Source organism: Scyliorhinus canicula, chromosome 2 (genome assembly GCF_902713615.1).
Source record: "Scyliorhinus canicula chromosome 2, sScyCan1.1, whole genome shotgun sequence".
In the NCBI taxonomy this organism is placed as follows: Eukaryota; Metazoa; Chordata; class Chondrichthyes; order Carcharhiniformes; family Scyliorhinidae; genus Scyliorhinus; species Scyliorhinus canicula.
In genome coordinates this window covers 163413364-163432296 of record NC_052147.1, presented here as the reverse complement: position 1 = coordinate 163432296, position 18933 = coordinate 163413364, and the positions used below count along the sequence as shown (strand labels likewise).

General features: G+C 49.2%; 1 protein-coding gene across 3 annotated transcripts in view; it reads left to right on the top strand.

The window, feature by feature from the left end:
* The window catches only part of LOC119960832 (collagen alpha-3(VI) chain), a 105789-nt gene that overhangs the window by 85916 nt on the left and 940 nt on the right, over nt 1–18933 (top strand). For 2 of the 3 annotated variants that reach the window (XM_038788422.1, XM_038788438.1), the window contains 3 exons: nt 1751–2353; nt 4051–4635; nt 17101–17685. In XM_038788422.1, coding sequence (XP_038644350.1) covers nt 1751–2353; nt 4051–4635; nt 17101–17685 — 1773 coding nt within the window. The remainder of the gene's footprint in view (nt 1–1750; nt 2354–4050; nt 4636–17100; nt 17686–18933) is intronic. The other variant, XM_038788430.1, reaches the window with a different exon arrangement.

Sequence of the window (18933 nt, the reverse complement as noted above, 5' to 3'; positions counted from 1 at the left end):
CTGATCCAATTTGTGCTGAGAGGGATCTTCCTCCTCCCCCAACAGCTCCGCCAACATCTTGGCAAAGTACTCCGTCGGCCTCAGGCCCTTCACTTCTTCGGGCAGGCCCACGATCCTCAGATTTTGCCGCCTAGATCTGTTTTCCAGGTCCTCCGCTTTGGCTCACAGGCCCTTGTTGGCCTCCACCACCCTCTGCTGCTCCCCACCCATCGAAGTGAGTTGATCATTGTGTTGCGACAAGGCCTCTCCCACTTCCTTCAGTTTTTCACCCAGATCCCGCAACTCGGCCGATGTCCTCAACACTGCCGCCTTCACTGGGGCAATCGCCTCCTCCACCAGCGCCATCAATGCTGCCATCATCTCCTTCCTCATCACCTCCATGTGCTTTGCAAACTGTTTTTCAAGTTCCACAACCATCACCTTGGTCATCTTTTCTGCCATGAATGGTGCGGCCCCACGTAGCAACCGAGCCTCCGCCACCCTTCCAGATGCTGAGCCGACCCTTCCACTTAACGGTGAACTGTCACTCGCCCCCTTTTTCTGAGCGGCTTTCCTTTGGGGTTTGGACATCCTACTTCCTTATGTCTTCCTGCACTTATTTAACCAAAAATTGCCCCAGGACCGGGTATTCAATTCTAAAAAAAATCAAGCCTCGAGGAGGAGCCATCCAACGTGCGACCTCCTCCTACATACTGCCACCAGAAGTCCACTTCATTGTCAATGTTGCAGGATAATAACACTGGTCGATTATAGATATGGAAGTTCTGGAGTCTCATGCAAATGCCTTTGCTGCTTTAAGCTCTCCTCTTTTGCTTTAGCTAAACTCCAAATATCCCACCCAATTTGTCCTTTCTTTTTCCTTTGTCCTCAGGGTTTTCAAATTCTGGATGGTTATATCAAATCCACTTCAAATCTACTTCTTCTGCAAAACTGTAGAATTCCTTGCCTCCTCTAGCCTTATCTTACTCCTATCCATTGGATTTGAAAGCCCAGGGCTGCATGGTGGCGCAGTGGGTTAGCACTGTGGCCTCACAGCGCCAACGTCCCAGGTTCAATCCCAGCTCTGGGTCACTCTTCGTGTGGAGTTTGCGCTTTCTCCCCGTGTTTGCATGGGTTACGCCCCCACAACCCAAAAATGTGCAAGCTAGGTGAATTGGCCACGCTAAATTGCCCCTTAATTGGAAAAAATGAATTGGGTACTCTAAATTTTTTTTAAAATAAAGGGTTTGAAAGCCAAGTTTGACATTATCTAATCACTATTATTTAATTAATTTATATTTCTGTCCAAGGCTTCTCATAATGTGGGTCTTTACTCATCACCAAGGCACACAACCTGAAATCATAGAATCGTAGAATCACTGCAGGGCAGAAGGAAGCTACTCAACGCATCGAACCTGCACTGGCCCTCTGAAAGAACACCCCACCTAGGCCCAATCCTCCACCCTATCCCTGTAACCCCACCAAGGAGCAATTTAGCATGGCAAATCCACCTAACCTGCACATCTTTGATCTGTGGGAGGAAACTGGAGCACCCAGAGGAAACCCACACAGACACGGGAAGAATGTGCAAACTCCACATCGACGGTTAATGAGGTCAGAATCAAACCCGGGTCTCTGGTGCTGTGAGGCAGCCGTGCTAACCACTGGGCTACCATGCATATTAAGCATTTATCAGGAGAGGGGGAAGCAATAGCAGTACATTTTTAAAAAATGCATCTTAACTCTAAACTATTGATTGTTGTCTTGGTAGAGATCATTGATACCCGGAAACGAGACATCGTGTTCCTGATTGATGGTTCGACAAAAGTTGGTTCTTCATTTTCTTCTGTACGTGAATTTCTTCTCGGTGTAATTGGACAGCTCAATGTTGGTTTGAACAGCAATCGCATTGCAGTGGTACAATATAGCACGGACCCAACAGTCGAATTTCTTTTGAACACCTATTCAAGTAAAAGTGAGGTTTTGGATGCAGTGGGAAATCTGGAACCTAAAGGTGGAAGAACGCTGAATACTGGGGCTGCGCTGAACTATGTCAACAGGAATGTCTTCACCGCAGCTTCTGGAAGTAGACGAGATTCTGGTGTGCCACAACTGTTGGTGCTTCTCATTTCTGGAAAGTCAAATGACAATGTTAAAAAGGCGGCAGAGGCACTAAAAAAAGCTGCTATTGTCACGTTTGTAATCGGGGCAATGGATGCAGATGGCAAAGAATTACAGGACATTGCGTATTCTTCCAATTTGTTGTTTGCTATTCAAGACTTCCAGTCTCTTCCAGATATCCAGGCTCAAGTGTTACAGCCACTGAAAACGCTGATTGTTGAAATTATTAAAATGCCATCCAGTGTCACTGAAGGTACATGGGTTTGAATAATTTCCAGTTTTTTTTTAACCTTCAATGTTAAATATGTGAAGTAATTTCGAGAATCGATGGCTCACCCAGTGAGCATGTTGCTGCATGTAGACTAAAACACACAGATCAGCAAGGTTGCAGGTTTGAGTGGTAGCTCTCAGTTAATTAAAGATGAAAATTGTGAGCGTTTCCACTTCAGTTGTCCCTAACCTGTTGTTGGAAAGTGTCACCAATGAGAATGGAATTTCATGGTCTCCACTCACACATGAAGAATCACTATTTGAATAAGTTATACCAGGGAGCTAGTCTGGGGCTTGCTTCAGTCTCTTCTTGAATCCCTTAATTGGTGAGATTTATTCGAATAAACACAGTTGTGAAAGTTTCAGTGAGAGACGCTCTCGGCACTGTCTTCCCAGAGAATGAAGAAACTGCAGTAATTGAGATAAGTAGTGAGAGAGCAAAAAATTCACTGAGAATAAAAGAGAACTAAAAATTACAGGGAGGAAGGAAATGTTTTAGTAAGTATTGAGGAACAAAGGAGTAAACATAGCAGGGAAGAAAGGTAAATGCGCAGAAAGGGGCAAAAGTAAAAAATAAATACAACAGGAAATAAAAGAAATACTGAGAAAAGAATTGAAAATGAATTAGAGGGAATAACTACATGAGGGAGGCAAAAAAGACAATGAGAAAGAAGTAATTAGTGATACAGAGAAACAGTGAAATGAACTTCTATTGAGTAACAGAGTGAGACACAAAGAAAGGGAAGAGAGTGAAGGCGGGCAAAATAAAAATAAAGAGGGGAGTGAGAATGAAGTTACGCTTCTGTAATATATTACATCTACGTATAACTGGATGGGTGTGAATAAGAATAGTTTGGCAGCATAAGGAAAATACTCCAATAAGCATGTGTACAAGATGATTATTTCAGCAATGCTGTGGCCTAGGCTGGAAGGGACAAAGAGAGTCACAATTGTTGTTGGGGAAGAAGGAATAGAGTCCTACTTGGTGGCTGGAGTTGGGATGCTGAGTGGTGAAGGGAGGGCTGAAGAGACTTCTGAGAGGGAATAGAGAAAGACAGCAGGACATCCCTGGTGTGACAGAGAGTGGTTTGTGAGGAAACTATTTGGGGAAGGAGTAAGAGAGAGTGTTAAAATAGAAGAATGAGAGAAGAAAATAGATACTTCAGCAATCTTTTTACATGCTGGCTGCTGATGGGAGATTTACAATTGGAGCTTCGCAGGTCATTATTATAAAACAATATGATTAACATCATATGTGGGCAACACGGTAGCATGGTGGGTAGCATAAATGCTTCACAGCTCCAGGATCCCAGGTTCGATTCCCGGCTGGGTCACTGTCTGTGCGGAGTCTGCACGTCCTCCCCGTGTGTGCGTGGGTTTCCTCCGGGTGCTCCAGTTTCCTCCCACAGTCCAAAGATGTGCGGGTTAGGTGGATTGGCCATGCTAAATTGCCCGTAGTGTCCTAAAAGGTAAAGGTTGGGGGGGGGGGGGTTGTTGGGTTACGGGTATAGGGTGGATACGTGGGTTTGAGTAGGGTGATCATTGTTCAGCACAACATTGAGGGCCGAAGGGCCTGTTCTGTGCTGTACTGTTCTATCTATCTATCAAAGAAAATGCACCAATATTCATACTATTTATTGGATAATCTTAGTAATAATTATTCTTCCTTATTTATTGCAGGCAACAAGAGAGATGTTGTGTTCCTAATCGATGGTTCTTACCATGTGGGAACGTTTTTTTATTTAATTCGTGACCTTATTATTAATTTAATTCCGAACTTTAATCTTGCAAAGGACAAAGATCAAATTTCAGTGGTACAATACAGTGACAATGCAAGAATTGAATTTCCACTAAATGCTTACACAAGTAACGAACAGGTCTTGGCTGCAACCAGAAAGCTTCGGCTTAAAGGCGGGAGAAAACTTAAGACAGGCTTTGCTCTGGACTTTGTCAGGAGGAATGTCTTCAGCAGATCCGGAGGGGGCAGGCAACACTTGGGAATCTCGCAAATTTTGGTGCTCATCACTACTGGAAAGTCACAGGATGATGTAAAGCGTCCATCAGAGGAGCTAAAGCAGGCTGGTATTGTGCCATTCACTGTTGGTATCGGGGATGTAGACAGAAGTGAACTCAATCAAATCGCATATTCACCAAAACTGGCTTTTCAGGTGGACGACTATTGGGGTCTTTCAGATCTGGACTTGCATCTGCTCAGTATTTCAGAGAATGAAGAAAGTGTCCCAACGCCACCTATTTCTGGATCAGGTAAGCAAGAACTTTTGAAAATTAAGAATAGTTTGCTCCATTTGAACAAGGATTATGAACTGCTCATTATCAATTTGGAAGATAAACATTAGGATTGAACACAGCAGAGACCGTCTTTGAAGGGAGTGCTGTAACATTAATTCAGCAGTGCCCTTGGCTCTGGAGTCACAGAATACTACCTAGTGAGGTAATTTCCATTCCTGTCATCTGGAGCTAAGTATCTGCGGTAAACCACATTATTGCATTATATGTATTGTATTGTATTGTGCATGCCTGGGCTTGTCCAGGCTGGCTCCACCTGTGTCTCATCCCCTCGGGCTTCTGTATAAAGGTGGCAAGTCTCCGCTTCCAGACACAGTTTGGGTCCAGAGGCAGGAGGCTTGCTGTTTAGTGTATTAAAGCCTCAGTTACGTTCATTACTCGTTGTGTGTTATTGATTGTGAATCAATTTAACACACTAAACTCCTAAAGATGAATTCATCACTCAAGCCTGATCGCTTGGAACTGGACCCACAAGCAGCCAACGCTACAGAAATGTTTGAACACTGGCTAAGCTGCTTCAAAGCGTACCTCGCATCCTTCAACGAAGACTTCACAGACCTTCAGAAGAAGCAGGTCCTCCATGCAAGGGTGAGCCCAAGAGTCTTTCTCCTATTCAGGGACGCCCCCTCGTATCTGGAGGCAATAACGCTGCTAAAAGGACAATATGTGAAATCCGTTAACCAGGTATATGCTAGGCACCTCCTCGCCACGTGACGGCAACGCCGAGGGGAATCACTCACAGAATTCCTGCGAGCGTTGCGCATCCTATGCCGGAACTGTGACTGCCGGGCGATATCGGCTACCCAGCATGCGGAGCTGCTGATCAGTAATTATTAGAAGGGGGGACACTTGGCCTCCCAGAGACAGTACAACTCTCCAACTTGCTGGAGGTGGCCTCCCAGAACATGGGGGCCTACACCTCTGACCGCACTGCACCCTCGTGGGCCTCGTGGGCATAGCCATCAACCGACCCGAGTGCGACACAAGCCTGTGCCGCGCAGCGGCCCGCCAACGCCGGAGGCCCAAGGTGCTACTTCTATGGCCAGGGTACTCACCCCAGACAATGCTGCCTGGCACAGAACACAACTTAGAACGGCTGTGGGAAGAAGGGCCACTTTGCAAATGACTGCCAGGCCTGATCCCGCTTAAATCATCTGGGTCCAGCATCGCTGCCTGCTGCCTGTCAGGGCCGCCCCCAGCAGTCGCACCACCCACCATGTGCGACCCGTGGGCGTCGCCTTCTTCGCTGCCATCTTTAATTTCGGCTGCCATGTGCGACCCACGGGGGCCGCCATCTTGGATGCCATCACCGCTGCCACACGGAACTCATGGGGGCCACCATCTTAGGACCATTCAGCAGCTTCCCAGGAGCCCAGCTCCCCCGACCGTATGCTGGCCGCTGCTACCTCCGACTGGCCTACCAACCGCCTTCCGACACTCGCCTCCGTAACACTCGACCATTCCTGGCCTCACCACTTCGCGAAGTCCACGATGACCGTCCGGATCAACGGGCACGAGACGGCCTGCCTTTTCGACTCCGGGAGCACAGACAGCTTCATGCACCCAGATACGGTAAGGCGCTGCTCACTCCCCATCCTACCCGCGACCCAGAAAATCTCCCTGGCTTCGGGATCCCACGCAGTGGTGAACTGGGGGTACTGTGTCGTGACCCTCACTGTGCAAGGTCTAGAGTACACCAACTTTAAGCTCTATGTCCTCCCCCATCTCTGCGCTGCCCTGTTACTGGGGCTTGACTTCCAGTTCCCTCTCCAGAGCCTTACCATAAAGTTCAGCTGGGCGGCACGGTGGCACAGTGGTTAGCATTGCTGCCTACAGTGCTGAGGACCCGGGTTCGAATCCCGGCCCTGGGTCACTGTCCGTGTGGAGTTTGCACATTCTCCCCGTGTCTGCGTGAGTTTCACCCCCACAACCCAAAGATGTGCAGGTTAGGTGGATTGGCCACATCAAATTGCCCCTTAATTGAAAAAAATAAATTGGGTACTCTAAAATAAAAAAAAGAAAGTTCTGCGGACCCCTGCCCCCCCCCCCCCCCCCCCCCCCCCCCCCCCCCGTCCCCCCAGCACCTGTAGCCTCGCGACCCTTAAGGTCACCCTACCCTCCCTCTTCGCAAACCTCTCCCCGGACTGTAAGCCCGTCGCTACCAGAAGCAGACGCTACAGTGCCCAGGACAGGGCCTGTATCAGGTCGGAGGTCCAGCGACTCCTGCAAGAGGGGATCATTGAGGCTAGTAACAGCCCCTGGAGGGCCCAAGTGGTGGTCATCAAAACTGGGGAGAAGCACCGGATAGTCATCGTATACAGTCAGACCATTAACCAGTACATGCAGCTCGATGCGTACCCACTTCCCAGCATATCTGACATTGTCAATCAGATTGTACAGTATCGAGTCTTCTCCACAGTCGACTTGATGTCCGCGTACCACCAGCTCCCTATTCGCCCGGAGGACCGCCAATACATGGCATTCAAGGCAGATGGCCGCCTCTACCACTTCTTCCGGGTCCCCTTCGGCGTTACCAATGGGGTCTTGGTCTTCCAAAGAGAAATGGACCGAATGGTTGACCAATACATACTGCGGGCCACGTTCCCGTACCTAGACAATGTCACCATCTGCAGCCATGACCAGCAGGACCATGACGAGAACCTCCGGCACTTCCTCCACGCCGCTAAACTCCTGAACCTAACCTATAATAGAGAGAAATGCGTCTTCCACACAACCCGCCTAGTCATTCTCAGCTATATCATGGAACAGGGAGACCTAGGCCCCGAACCTGAATGCGCCCCCTCCTGGAACTCCCCCTCCCCCACTGCCCCAAGGCCCTGAAGAGATGCCTGGGGTTCTTGTCGTACTATGCCCAGTGGGTCCCCAACTATGTGGACAAGGCCCGTCCACTGATCAAATCCACCATTTTTCCACTGACGGCTGAGGCTTGACTGGCCTTTAATCGCAGCAAGGCAGATATTGACAAAGTCGCGATGCACGCTGTGGACGAGTCCATCCCATTCCAAGTGGAGAGCAGTGCGTCGGACTTTGCTCTGGCTGCTACACTCAACCAGGCGGGCAGGCCAGTGGCTTTCTTCTCCCGTACCCTCCATGCCTCCGAAATTTGACACTCCTCTGTCGAAAAGGAAGCCCAAGCCATCGTAGAAACTGTGAGACATGGAGGCATTACCTGGCCGGCATGCGATTCACTCTCCTCACTGACTAACGGTCGGTTGCCTTCATGTTCAATAAAACACAGCGGGGCAAGATCAAGAATGACAAGATTCTGAGGTGGAGGATCGAGCTCTTCACCTACAATTACGAGACCTTGTATCGACCGGGAAGCTCAATGAGCCCCCAGATGCCCTCTCCCATGGTACATGTGCCAGCGCACAGGTAGACCGACTCCGGGCCCTCCACAATGACCTCCGTCACCAACGGGTCACCCGTTCTTTCCACTTCATCAAGGCTCGCAACCTGCCTTTCTTCATCGAGGAGGTCAGGTCTGTAACCAGGGACTGCCAGGTCTGTGCGGAGTGCAAACTGCACTTCTATCGGCCAGACAGAGCACATCTGGTAAAGGCCTCTCGCCCCTTTGAGCGCCTCAGTATAGATTTCAAAGGGCCCCTCCCCTCCACTGACCGTAACGTATACTTCCTCACCACTGTTGACGAGTACTCAAAATTTCCCTTTGCCATCCCCTGCTCTGACATGACCTCTGCCTCGGTTATCAAGGCCCTGCACAATCTTTTCACCCTGTTCGGGTTCCCCGCCTACATCCACAATGACCGGGGCTCCTCCTTTATGAGCAACAAGTTGCGTCAGTTCCTGCTCAGCAAAGGCAACGCCTCCAGCAGGACGACCAGCTATAACCCCCGGGAAAACGGACAGGTGGCGAGGGAGAACACGACGGTCTGGAAGGCCTTCCTTCTGGCCCTACGGTCGAGAGGACTCCCAGTCTCCAGCTGGCAGGAGGTCATCTCCGACGTGCTCCACTCCATCCAGTCGCTCCTATGTACAGCCACCAACGAGACTCCTCATGAATGTATGTTTGCCTTCCCCAGGAAGTCCACCTCCAGGGTCTCGCTTCTGTCTTGGCTGACAGTCCCAGGGCCCGTCCTTCTCCAGCAGCATGCGAGGAGCAATAAAACCGATCCCCTCGTTGAGAAGGTCCTGCTGCTCCATGCAAACCCCAATATGCCTACGTGGCACGCCAGGACAGACGGCAGGACATGGTCTCCCTTCGGGATGTGGCTCCTGCAGGCTCCCCGGAGACCATCACCACCACCCCCCACCCTACACCGTCTTCCCCCACCTCCGCCCACCTCCCTCACAAACTGACACTGGCAGGCCCACCGGCGACAAGCACCACCACCCCAGCCCACACAACCCACCCCCCCCTTTTGCCGACTCAACATCTAGGTGAAGAAGAAGAAGACAACACGCTCCCAGATGCGCAGATCTCGACGCCAGCACCCATGCCACAGCCGGGACTGAGGGGGTCACGGCGGAAGGTCAAGGCCCCCGACAGACCACTTCACCCCCTCCGGATTATTTTTTAAACAGGGAGTGAATATGGTAAACCACGTTATTGCATTATATGTATTGTATTGTATTGTGCATGCCGGGGCTTGTCCAGGCTGGCTCCACCTGTGCCTCCTCTCCTCGGGTTTCTGTATAAAGGTGGTAAGTCTCCGCTTCCGGACCCAGTTCGGGTCCAGAGGCCAAGAAGCTTGCTGTTTAGTGTATTAAAGCCTCAGTTACGTTCATCACTCATCGTGTGTTATTGATGGTGTACCAATGTCACTGCTTCATAATGTCTGTGATTGCAGTAATTTTGTTCTGCCTATGAGTGTGCTGGATTCAACCAGTGATGCAGTTTACGTATGAGTGGTCAAATTACAGCGACTGCATGTGTTCCAATGTTTTGAAATATTGTTGCTGGTGTTAGAACAGTACAGCACAGAACAGGCCCTTCGGCCCTCAATGTTGTGCCAAGCCATGATCACCCTACTCAAACCCACGTATCCACCCTATACCCGTAACCCAACAACCCCCCCCTTAACCTTACTTTTATTAGGACACTACGGAGAATTTAGCATGGCCAATCCACCTAACCCGCACATCTTTGGACTGTGGGAGGAAACCGGAGCACCCGGAGGAAACCCACGCACACAGGGGGAGGACGTGCAGACTCCACACAGACAGTGACCCAGCCGGGAATCGAACCTGGGACCCTGGAGCTGTGAAGCATTTATGCTAACCACCATGCTACCCTGCTGCCCCAGCAGGGGCAGTTCTAAACTTCACATCCCTCCCCAGTGTTTAATATACACAATTTCAGAACAAAGCAGCTGAAGACACAGGGAATGCACACCTAGTTGTAACAAAAGAAAGGAAGGTTTATTTACAAGGTTTAAGGTACACTGTCCCCAGTGTTACCCAACCAGGTCTGAGGAGGTCTGCCCCAAACTGACTAACCTTATACTGAATGTTAATTGAGCTTCTCCTGTCCCCTTACCGGGGAAGCCGTATTCTGCAAGGACACAGGGAAGACAATTGTTTCCACCCTGTAAGTCCCATGCGGGTACAGGTTATGACAGCAGTGCCATCAAAATGGGGCAGCATTTTTCAGTAAAGGTTCTCTTTCATTAGTATCAGTATGCAGTGGTAAAACTTGAGCTAGAAAACAAATTAAGAAGAGAAAAACATTCACAACACTTTATATGTATATATATTTTACTTATAAATTTAGAATATCCAATTATTTTTTTTTCAATTACCGTCCAATTTAGTGTGGCCAATCCACCTAACCTGCACATCTTTGGATTGTGGGGGTTAAACCCACGCAGACACGGGGAAAATGTGCAAACTCCATTCGGACAGTAACCCAAAGCCGGGATTGAACCTAAGTGCCGTAGGGAGCAGTGCTAACCACTGTTCCACCGTGCTGCCCAACTTTATAATATAGTAAGATCTGCAGCAGATAAACAAGTTATTTTGCCTAACTTGAGTTGGGAAGAAGAGTAGGGCATTTAGCCTCTTGAGCGTGCTCAATTAAAAAATTGTTAATCTGTGACAAGCACACTTGGTTTTCCTCAAATTTCTTAATGCTCTGGTTAACAGAAACCTATTAGTCGCAGATTTAAAGTGAGCAATAGCCCAACAGCAACAGCTGCTTGTGAAAGAGTTCCAAACTTCTACCACCCTTGACATGTAGAAATATTTCTTAACTTCACTTGTGAAAGGTCTGTGCCTGACTTTTAGACCAAATCCCTAATCCTAGTTTCCCAAGTAACAGAAGTAGTCACTTCTTTCCATCCTTTCAGGTCCTCTCAATTACTTGAAAAGTTTGTTCAAATCCCCATTAATATGGGCCATAGCACCATGGAGCAGGATGCTGTCCAAAGTTGGGAGGTGGAGGAGGAGGAATATAATGTAGGAATTTTACAGAGTGAAGGACATCTCAAACACACTTGAAAGGATATTGATGATTGAGGAGAACAATTTAGTCATTATGATCCACGATGGGACCAACAATTTAGGGAAGAATAGACAAGAGGTTCTGTTTGGAGAGTACGGGGAACGAGGAGCTAAATAAAAGAGAAGGACATCAACAGTCATAATCTCCAGTTCATTATTTGGGCAGCACGGTAGCATAAGTGGATAGCACTGTGGCTTCACAGCACCAGAGTCCCAGGTTCGATTCCCCGCTGGGTCACTGTCTGTGCGGAATCTGCATGTTCTCCCTGTGTCTGTGTGGGTTTCCTCTGGGTGCTCCAGCTTCCTGCCACAGTCCAAAGACGTTCAGGTTAGGTGGAGTGGCCATGTTAAATTGCCCTTCGTGTCCAGAAAGGTTAGAAGGTGTTATTGGGTTATGGGGATAGGGTGGAAGTGAGGGCTTAAGTGGGTTGGTGCAGACGCGATGGGCCGAATGGCCTCCTTGTGCACTGTTTGCTCTATGTGTCTATTATCTGAGCCCTGTGCAAATTGGTAAGAGGGACAGTGTTGTGGGAAAGAGGTGCTCCATTTCATGGGATAATGGCATGAGTACTGGGACAGGAAGGAACTGTACCACCGGGACAGGTGCACCTGAACCAGGCTGGGAACAGGTCCTATGGAAAGGATAAATAGGGCGGTCACCAGGAATTTAGAATGGGAATTTGTGGCAGGACTCAGCTAGAAAAGTTGATATTTCTCAAAAATAAGTGAAAGAGATTATAGGCGCGATTCTCCCAAAATGTCCCCCAGCGAAAACATTTAGCTATGTGTTTCCCAGCATACACAATGCCAAGAAACACATGGCTGTTCAATGCAATTCGCGTTGTATAAGGGGCCTGAACAGGGAACACACGGTCAAGGCCGCACATAATCCGTTTGTACAGTGGAGCTCCCCAGTGTAGCAGGAGATTGGGTTGTCATTTTTAAATGGCATCCCAATCTCCAAGGACCCCCAAAGCAATCCCCGACTCCCCGGGCATTCCCAGTCCAATCACACACAAATGCCAGCTTGGCACTGCATATGCCACCTGGGCACCTACAGGTTAGCAAACACACAACATTACCTCAGTGCTAGGCTGGCACTGTCAGAGTGCCCAAGTGGCACCAGCAGTGCCAGGGCACCACCCTGCCCAAAGGGGCCTCCGATCCTCTGGAAGACCCCCACAAGTGCCATTCTGGTCTGGTCCCCATTTGCAGGGACCAGTGGTGAGCAACACTCGCCCGAGGTCTCTGAGACAAACGGGATGAATCCCAAAGCCGCAAGTGCCGTGGGAATCTGCACATTAGAGTGAGGCTAGCTGTCTTGCTCTAATATGCAGATTTGCCAAAAAGTGTTCCCACCCACAATGGTTGGGATTTACATTGCAACGTCTTGCGAGGTCACGATAGATTTCGCGAGGCGGTGCGAGCTGGATAGATTCCGGGATCGGGGTCTCCCAGCTTTTATCGGCCACACTGCTTTCCTGGTGCAGCGTGGCCGTTGGATTGCGCCCTATGTTTTAAACATTACAGCTAAAGAGAAAATAAAGTAGTTAAACTTGGAGATGGAAATATGAAAATGTGATTCAGGGCAAACATTGTTAAGATAACTTCCTTGTTCTTGTACTCCATGGGCGATACTCCAGCTTCGTTATGCTCTCGCTCAAGGAAAACAAGGCCGGTGAATAGCGGGTGAGGCAGGAAATGAGAACCACGCCAGGCACCAAACAGTTTGTGATGCAACTGGCCCTCTCCCATAGGTGAAATCGAGATCTCACCATAATGTTGTAAGGAACCAATTATCACACGTTAACCTCTATTTACATGCAATTAATGGGAGCCACCCCTTATCCAAAGGCCTCCCGTCATTCAGCAGCATCCCCAACAAGGGATCACGCTGGCACCAATTAGTACTCCTTTTGAAAAACATGAACCTGGCGGAAGGGTTTCTGTGGGGAGCCGAGGAGGTGAGTAGCCATCTTTGCTCTCAGTCAAAGAGCCCGGGGGCACTGGGCTTACCGCCCAAGTGCTCAACGGGGTTGGGGGATCCTCAGCTGGGGACCCACCACAGGGGTGGGTGCCATGGGGGGGGGGGGCACTGGGGAGGCAAGCGGGGTGGCAACTGCATGCGGCTCCAACATGCCAATCCCTGGATCGTGTGTACCCGTTCCAGGGACAACTCTTGTCCCTACCCGTCTGCTCACCGACCACCCATAACCCCCACAGACTGCCGAGGCCTCTGGCCATGCAGCTGAAGGCTTGTATGGAATTGCCAATCAATATTATGTGAGCACTTCACACAGCCCAAGTGGATTCCCATGGGTAGGCAGGCCATGTAGCATTTGGGCGTCAAGGCCTAGCATCCCAATCACACCTTGATGCATGGGCACTCTGCTAGAACACTGCGGGAGGCAACATCACACTTACAGCAGCCAACATCTGAACACCCAAGGATGGGGCAGAGCTCCGGGGACATGTCCACAGCTGGAGGGTGGTTGAGTGCCATGGGGCAGGGGGTTGCCTAGAGATATGGACAAAGGGTTCGGAGGTTGGCGAGAATTGTGAAAGAAAAGGACTGGCATCAAACTGGTTGTGCACAAAGGTGTTTTTATTTATTTAAAACATTTTTAGCGTACCAATTCATTTTTTCCAATTAAGGGACAATTTAGCGTGGCCAATCCACCTACTCTGCACATCTTTGGGTTCAGTAAGAAGTCTTACAACACCAGGTTAAACTCCAACAGGTTTGTTTCAAACACTAGCTTTTGGAGAACTGTTCCTTCCTCAGGTGAATGAAGAGCTATGTTCCAGAAACATATATATAGACAAATTCAAAGATGCCAGACAATGCTTAGAATGCGAGCATTTGCAGGTAATTAAGTCTTTACAGATCCAGAGATAGGGGTAACCCCAGGTTAAAGAGTTGTGAATTGTCTCAAGCTAGGACAGTTGGTAGGATTTCGCAAGCCCAGGCCAGATAGTGGGGGATGAATGCAATGCAACATGAATCCCCCCGGTTGAGGCCGTACTCATGTGTGTGGAACTTGGCTGTAAGTTTCTGCTCGGCGATTCTGCGTTGTCGTGCGACCTGACGGCTGCCTTAGAGAACGCTTACCCGGAGATCAGAGGCTGAATGCCCTTGACTGCTGAAGTGTTCCCCAACTGGAAGGGAACATTCCTACCTGATGATTGTCACGCGATGTCCGTTCATTCGCTGTCGCAGTGTCTGCCTGGTCTCACTAATGTACCACTGCAGGAAAGGATGTCCTGAAGCGTGGAACTCGGGGGAGCTGGTGGTAACCATCGCCACTCCATGGGACGGGTCCAGGTTGGCACCTGACGCTTCCTCCTTCGATCAGTACCCATAGGGCCCTGGAGTTCACCTTGGGATGGAGACCCTGCTGGTTCAAGTCCCAGTTGCCACTGCATCATCTGGTTTTGCCAGCCCTGGCAGCTCCCTGATGCCTGCACTATCGCGTTGATGCCCCATGCTATGCTCCTCAGTGACTGGGCCATGCTCTGCAGTGCCTCGGCAATGCCCACCTGCGACTGGTACAAGCTCCACAGCACCTTGGCTATTCCCATCTGAGAATGAGACATGTCCCACAGAACCTCATCAAGGTCAGCTTGGAACTGTGTGACATCCCCCAGCAAGGCTGACATTCTATCGAGACCCTCAACCAATTGCCGTCACCGACTGTACGACAAATTGGACACCTTCACTCATGGTGCCGACATCGTGCACCAGGCTCTCCTCTGCGGTCACCACCCTAGCAGTGTTGGCCTCAGTACCAAGCATTGCTGGTGACAGCTCTAGCGCCTGTAACCTCTAGGTCTCCTCCAAGCGGCTATGGATCTGCTGGAATGATGCTGACATCTCCCCCTGAATGTCGTGGCTGCTCTCTATCATCTATATAGGCTCCTGGATGACCTCTTCTACAAGCTCAGCGACAGGCTGGGACCCAGCTGGATCCTGGGATCCTTCCTCCACCTAATGTGCATCAGCAGCTGTGTGGTGCTCGTGCCCCAAAGGCCTGTCCACTGACATGTCCCACAGATGTGTGTGTATCTGTGCTGGTTGATAGCTGTGCAGCGACTGTTACAATGGCATACTCGGGACTCTCCTCTGAGATGATCTCCTGGGAGTCAGGAGAGGGGCTCACCCGGGATGGGCCGGCACCATTGACTGGAAGACTTGGGGGAGAATGGACATGTGGACAGTGGGCGGGATGGGACAGTGAGTAAGGCAATAACAACTCAAGTGTGCCAGATCCCGGTGGAGCCCTGTGCTTCCTCACCACTGCGGAGTCCACCAGCCTCCACGTTAGTGATCTCCCTGTCCTTGGCCACACCAGTCACCTCCTCGAAGGTGGTGAGGATTCTAATGTCTGGGCCCTCTCCCGGCGATTCTGGGAGAGCTTTTCCTGAGGAGACACTGAAGGGGCATCGTTTGTCACACATGTGGTTCATTGTAGTGGAGGGGGGTTTTAAAGGAAGGTTAGGGGGGTTGGGGAGAGGGAGTGGTGTGAAGGAACAGTTGGGGGTGGTTGAAGGGGGAGGGGGTGGGAGGGTTGGGGTTTGCATGGAGAGTTGGGGTGGATGCTCCCGTGGGGGCAAAAAGGTCTCGGGGAGTGGGTAGGGACATTGGTGTCTACTCACTCGTGCTGCCCCGGTGTAGGTTGTTGACCTTTTTCCTGCACTGCAGGCCAGTTCTCCTGGTCAGACTCCTGGCGCTCACACCCACCGCCACCTTGTCCCAGGCAGCTCTGGCGTCCCTATGACTGACTCTCTTGGATCCTCGGGGGAATGGGACATTCCTCCTGGCCTCCACAGCATCTCCCGGCCTCTCTAGGTCTGCATCCCTGAATCTTGGAGCTGGCTGGGGTTGGCTGAGCAAGAGCAGCTTAAGTGCTGCTCAACCTTGTTAGTGAGGGGCTGGCAAATCAGCTGGCAAGCCATAATTTGTGGCGGGAAACCCTTGAGACCTCAATAAGTGGACCAATTAACATTGAATAGCGTTGCCGGCCTCATTGGGCCGATGGGCTGGGAAGCTTGCAGTAGTTCCTGCTCGCTACAACACTTAGAAATCATTCTAGAGGATCGCGTCCTATGTCCCCATTGATAAAACCCAGGATGCTGTATGCCTTGTTGACCAACCTTTCCTTCCACTTTCAATGGTTTGTATACAAATAACACAGGTCCCTTTGCTTCTGCGTGTCTCTCAGTGCTCTTCCTACCAAAATGAATCACTTCACACTTACAAAGAACAAACAACAGTATAGCACAGGAAGAGGACCTTTGGCCCTCCAAGCCTGCGCGGATAATGATGCTTGTCTAAATGAAACCTTCTGCACTTCTGGTCCAAATCCCTCTTGTCCGATCCTATTCATGTATTCGTCAAGATGCCTCTTAAACGCCGCTATCGTATCTGCTTCCATCACCTCCCCCGGCAGTGCCTTCCAGGCACTATATTAAGTTTCATCAGCCACTTGTCTGCCCACTCCACTAAAGTCAATGCCCTTTGGATGTTCTATATCATCTTCTTCACAATTTACAGTACTTCCATGTTTCCCATTGCCCGGCCAAGTTGGTTTAAACCCTCCCCAACAGCAAAACACCCTGTGAAAACATTGGCCTTGGTTCTGTTCAGGTGCAAACTGTCCAGCCTGTACAAGTCCTATTTCCACCAGAACCTATCCCATTGTCCCAGGAATCTAAGCCCTCCTTCCTGCACCATGCCTCCAGCCAAACATTCAACTGCCTTGTCCTTCTATTTCTATAATCATCAGCACATGGCATTGGGAGGTGAATCGGTGCCTATAGGATTACAGAAAAGAGCGAAAAAATAATATAGCTCCTCCAGCAATTATTAGATTTGTTTGGATTTGTTTTGCTATTGTTACATAAAAATATTTCAAGGGTGCCTACTTTCACTTGTTACAGCTGTTGATAAAAGAGATGTCATCTTCCTTATCGATGGTTCTGCTAAAATTGGAAAAGGATTTCCAACCGTTCGTCAGTTTATGGCTAAATTGGTTGAAAAATTTGATGTGGGAGAGGGGAAAGTTCAATTTGGTGTTGTACAGTTCAGTGAGACACCAAGAACTGAATTCCTCCTAAATACTCACTCAACCAAGAAGGCAATTCTGGCTGCAATCAAGAAACTCAAAATAAAGCGTGGCAAAAAAATCAACATTGGCCGTGCACTGGACCATGTCATAACGAATGTGTTCACAAGCTCCGCAGGAAGTCGGCTGGACAGTGCTGTTCCACAGATTCTGTTGCTTCTCACTTCAGGGAGGTCCCGTGATGATATTTCACAGCAGACGGAAAAATTAAGGAAACTGGGTATCGTTCTGTTCGGGATAGGCCTGAAGGAAGCTGATCGAACAGTGCTGGAGCCGATGGCATACTCCGCCAGCTTGGTTTTTCCCGTGAGGAGCTTCCAAGGTTTGATGGATATTCAGAATCGACTCCAATCGATAATGAAATCTGTGGCGATTGAAGTTGTTGAAACACCAGTTGAAGGTATTTGCCCAATTTTCTTTTCTGGCTTGCAGTAGGGTGGAATTATTCAATTGGGTAAAAGGCATAAATAACAGAAAGATATTTGTGCTGGCACATGTTTGAGCTGTGTTGCTTACTGCCCCATGATGGAACCAAGACAGTTTAACTTCAAGCTGTGATCACAACCAGATTGCTATAAATGCTTTAGGATCTCTGGGGTGGCAGCAGAAAAAGATTGCTATCTAGTGAGTAAAGTAGAAATTATCCCCACTCAGTAATATGCCTTGGGCAGAATTCTCACACAGCTGGAGAGGCTCTCAGTTTGCACAAAATGTCAGCAGAGGCCCCCATCCTGAAGTGCTGCCCTTGATATCCCAGACTTCACCACTTTTACATGGTTGTGGGCGGTTGGGGGGGGGGGGGGGGGAATAATCAAATTGCACATTCATGCTTCACAGCTCATGTGTGATTTTGATGAGGTAGGCTAAGTGCAGCCTACTTGGGTGTTCCCCACTGAGGCCAAGACCTACCCAGATGGGCGTTAGATAGTGGGTGTTCCTCGGTACTCCGAGCGTCGGAAACACCCAACTAATCTCGCACTATGGGACTCTGTCCCCATTCGGATAGAACCTGCCATTATAAACCATTGTTACATTCTGTGGTTTATTACATTAATTCATATAAGCCCCAGTCTGACACCTGTGTATTTATTTATTTTAGTATTGTGTGCTCAGTTAAACATATAACATGATTGAGAAAAAAACCTACAAAGAAGATCTAAACGTTAGGAAAATGTGTCATGTCAAAGGAAGACTTTCTTGTAGCTACACTTGGTTGTTTGAAACCTCGGCTACATTACAATCCAAATGGAAACACTGAAAGTAAAACTTTGACAATGGACTGTAATGTCCCTTCCTGAGAACCCAAGGCCCTGTTCCAGGAGGAAAGATAATTTGTCTTTCCTTTTTGATTCTGGGTTCTGTCTTCCCCTCTTCACTTGTCCACAGACTGTGGATACCCAGTAGACCACCAATATAGTAATGATGCTTCAACTGCACACCCTGCATTCAATATTTGAGTTCTTGGCAAAGGTCGTGCACTCTGAAAAATCAAAATGTGTGTTTTTTCTTGTTCTCTCAGGCATCAGAGCTGAGTTTGATGCTGGCTCAATGGTTGATGTTGATACAGCTCAATGTTGATGTTGATACAGCTCTGCCACAGGAGCTGGGCATTTCCCATTGTCAATGGTGAAAGTTGTGCCGATCTTAG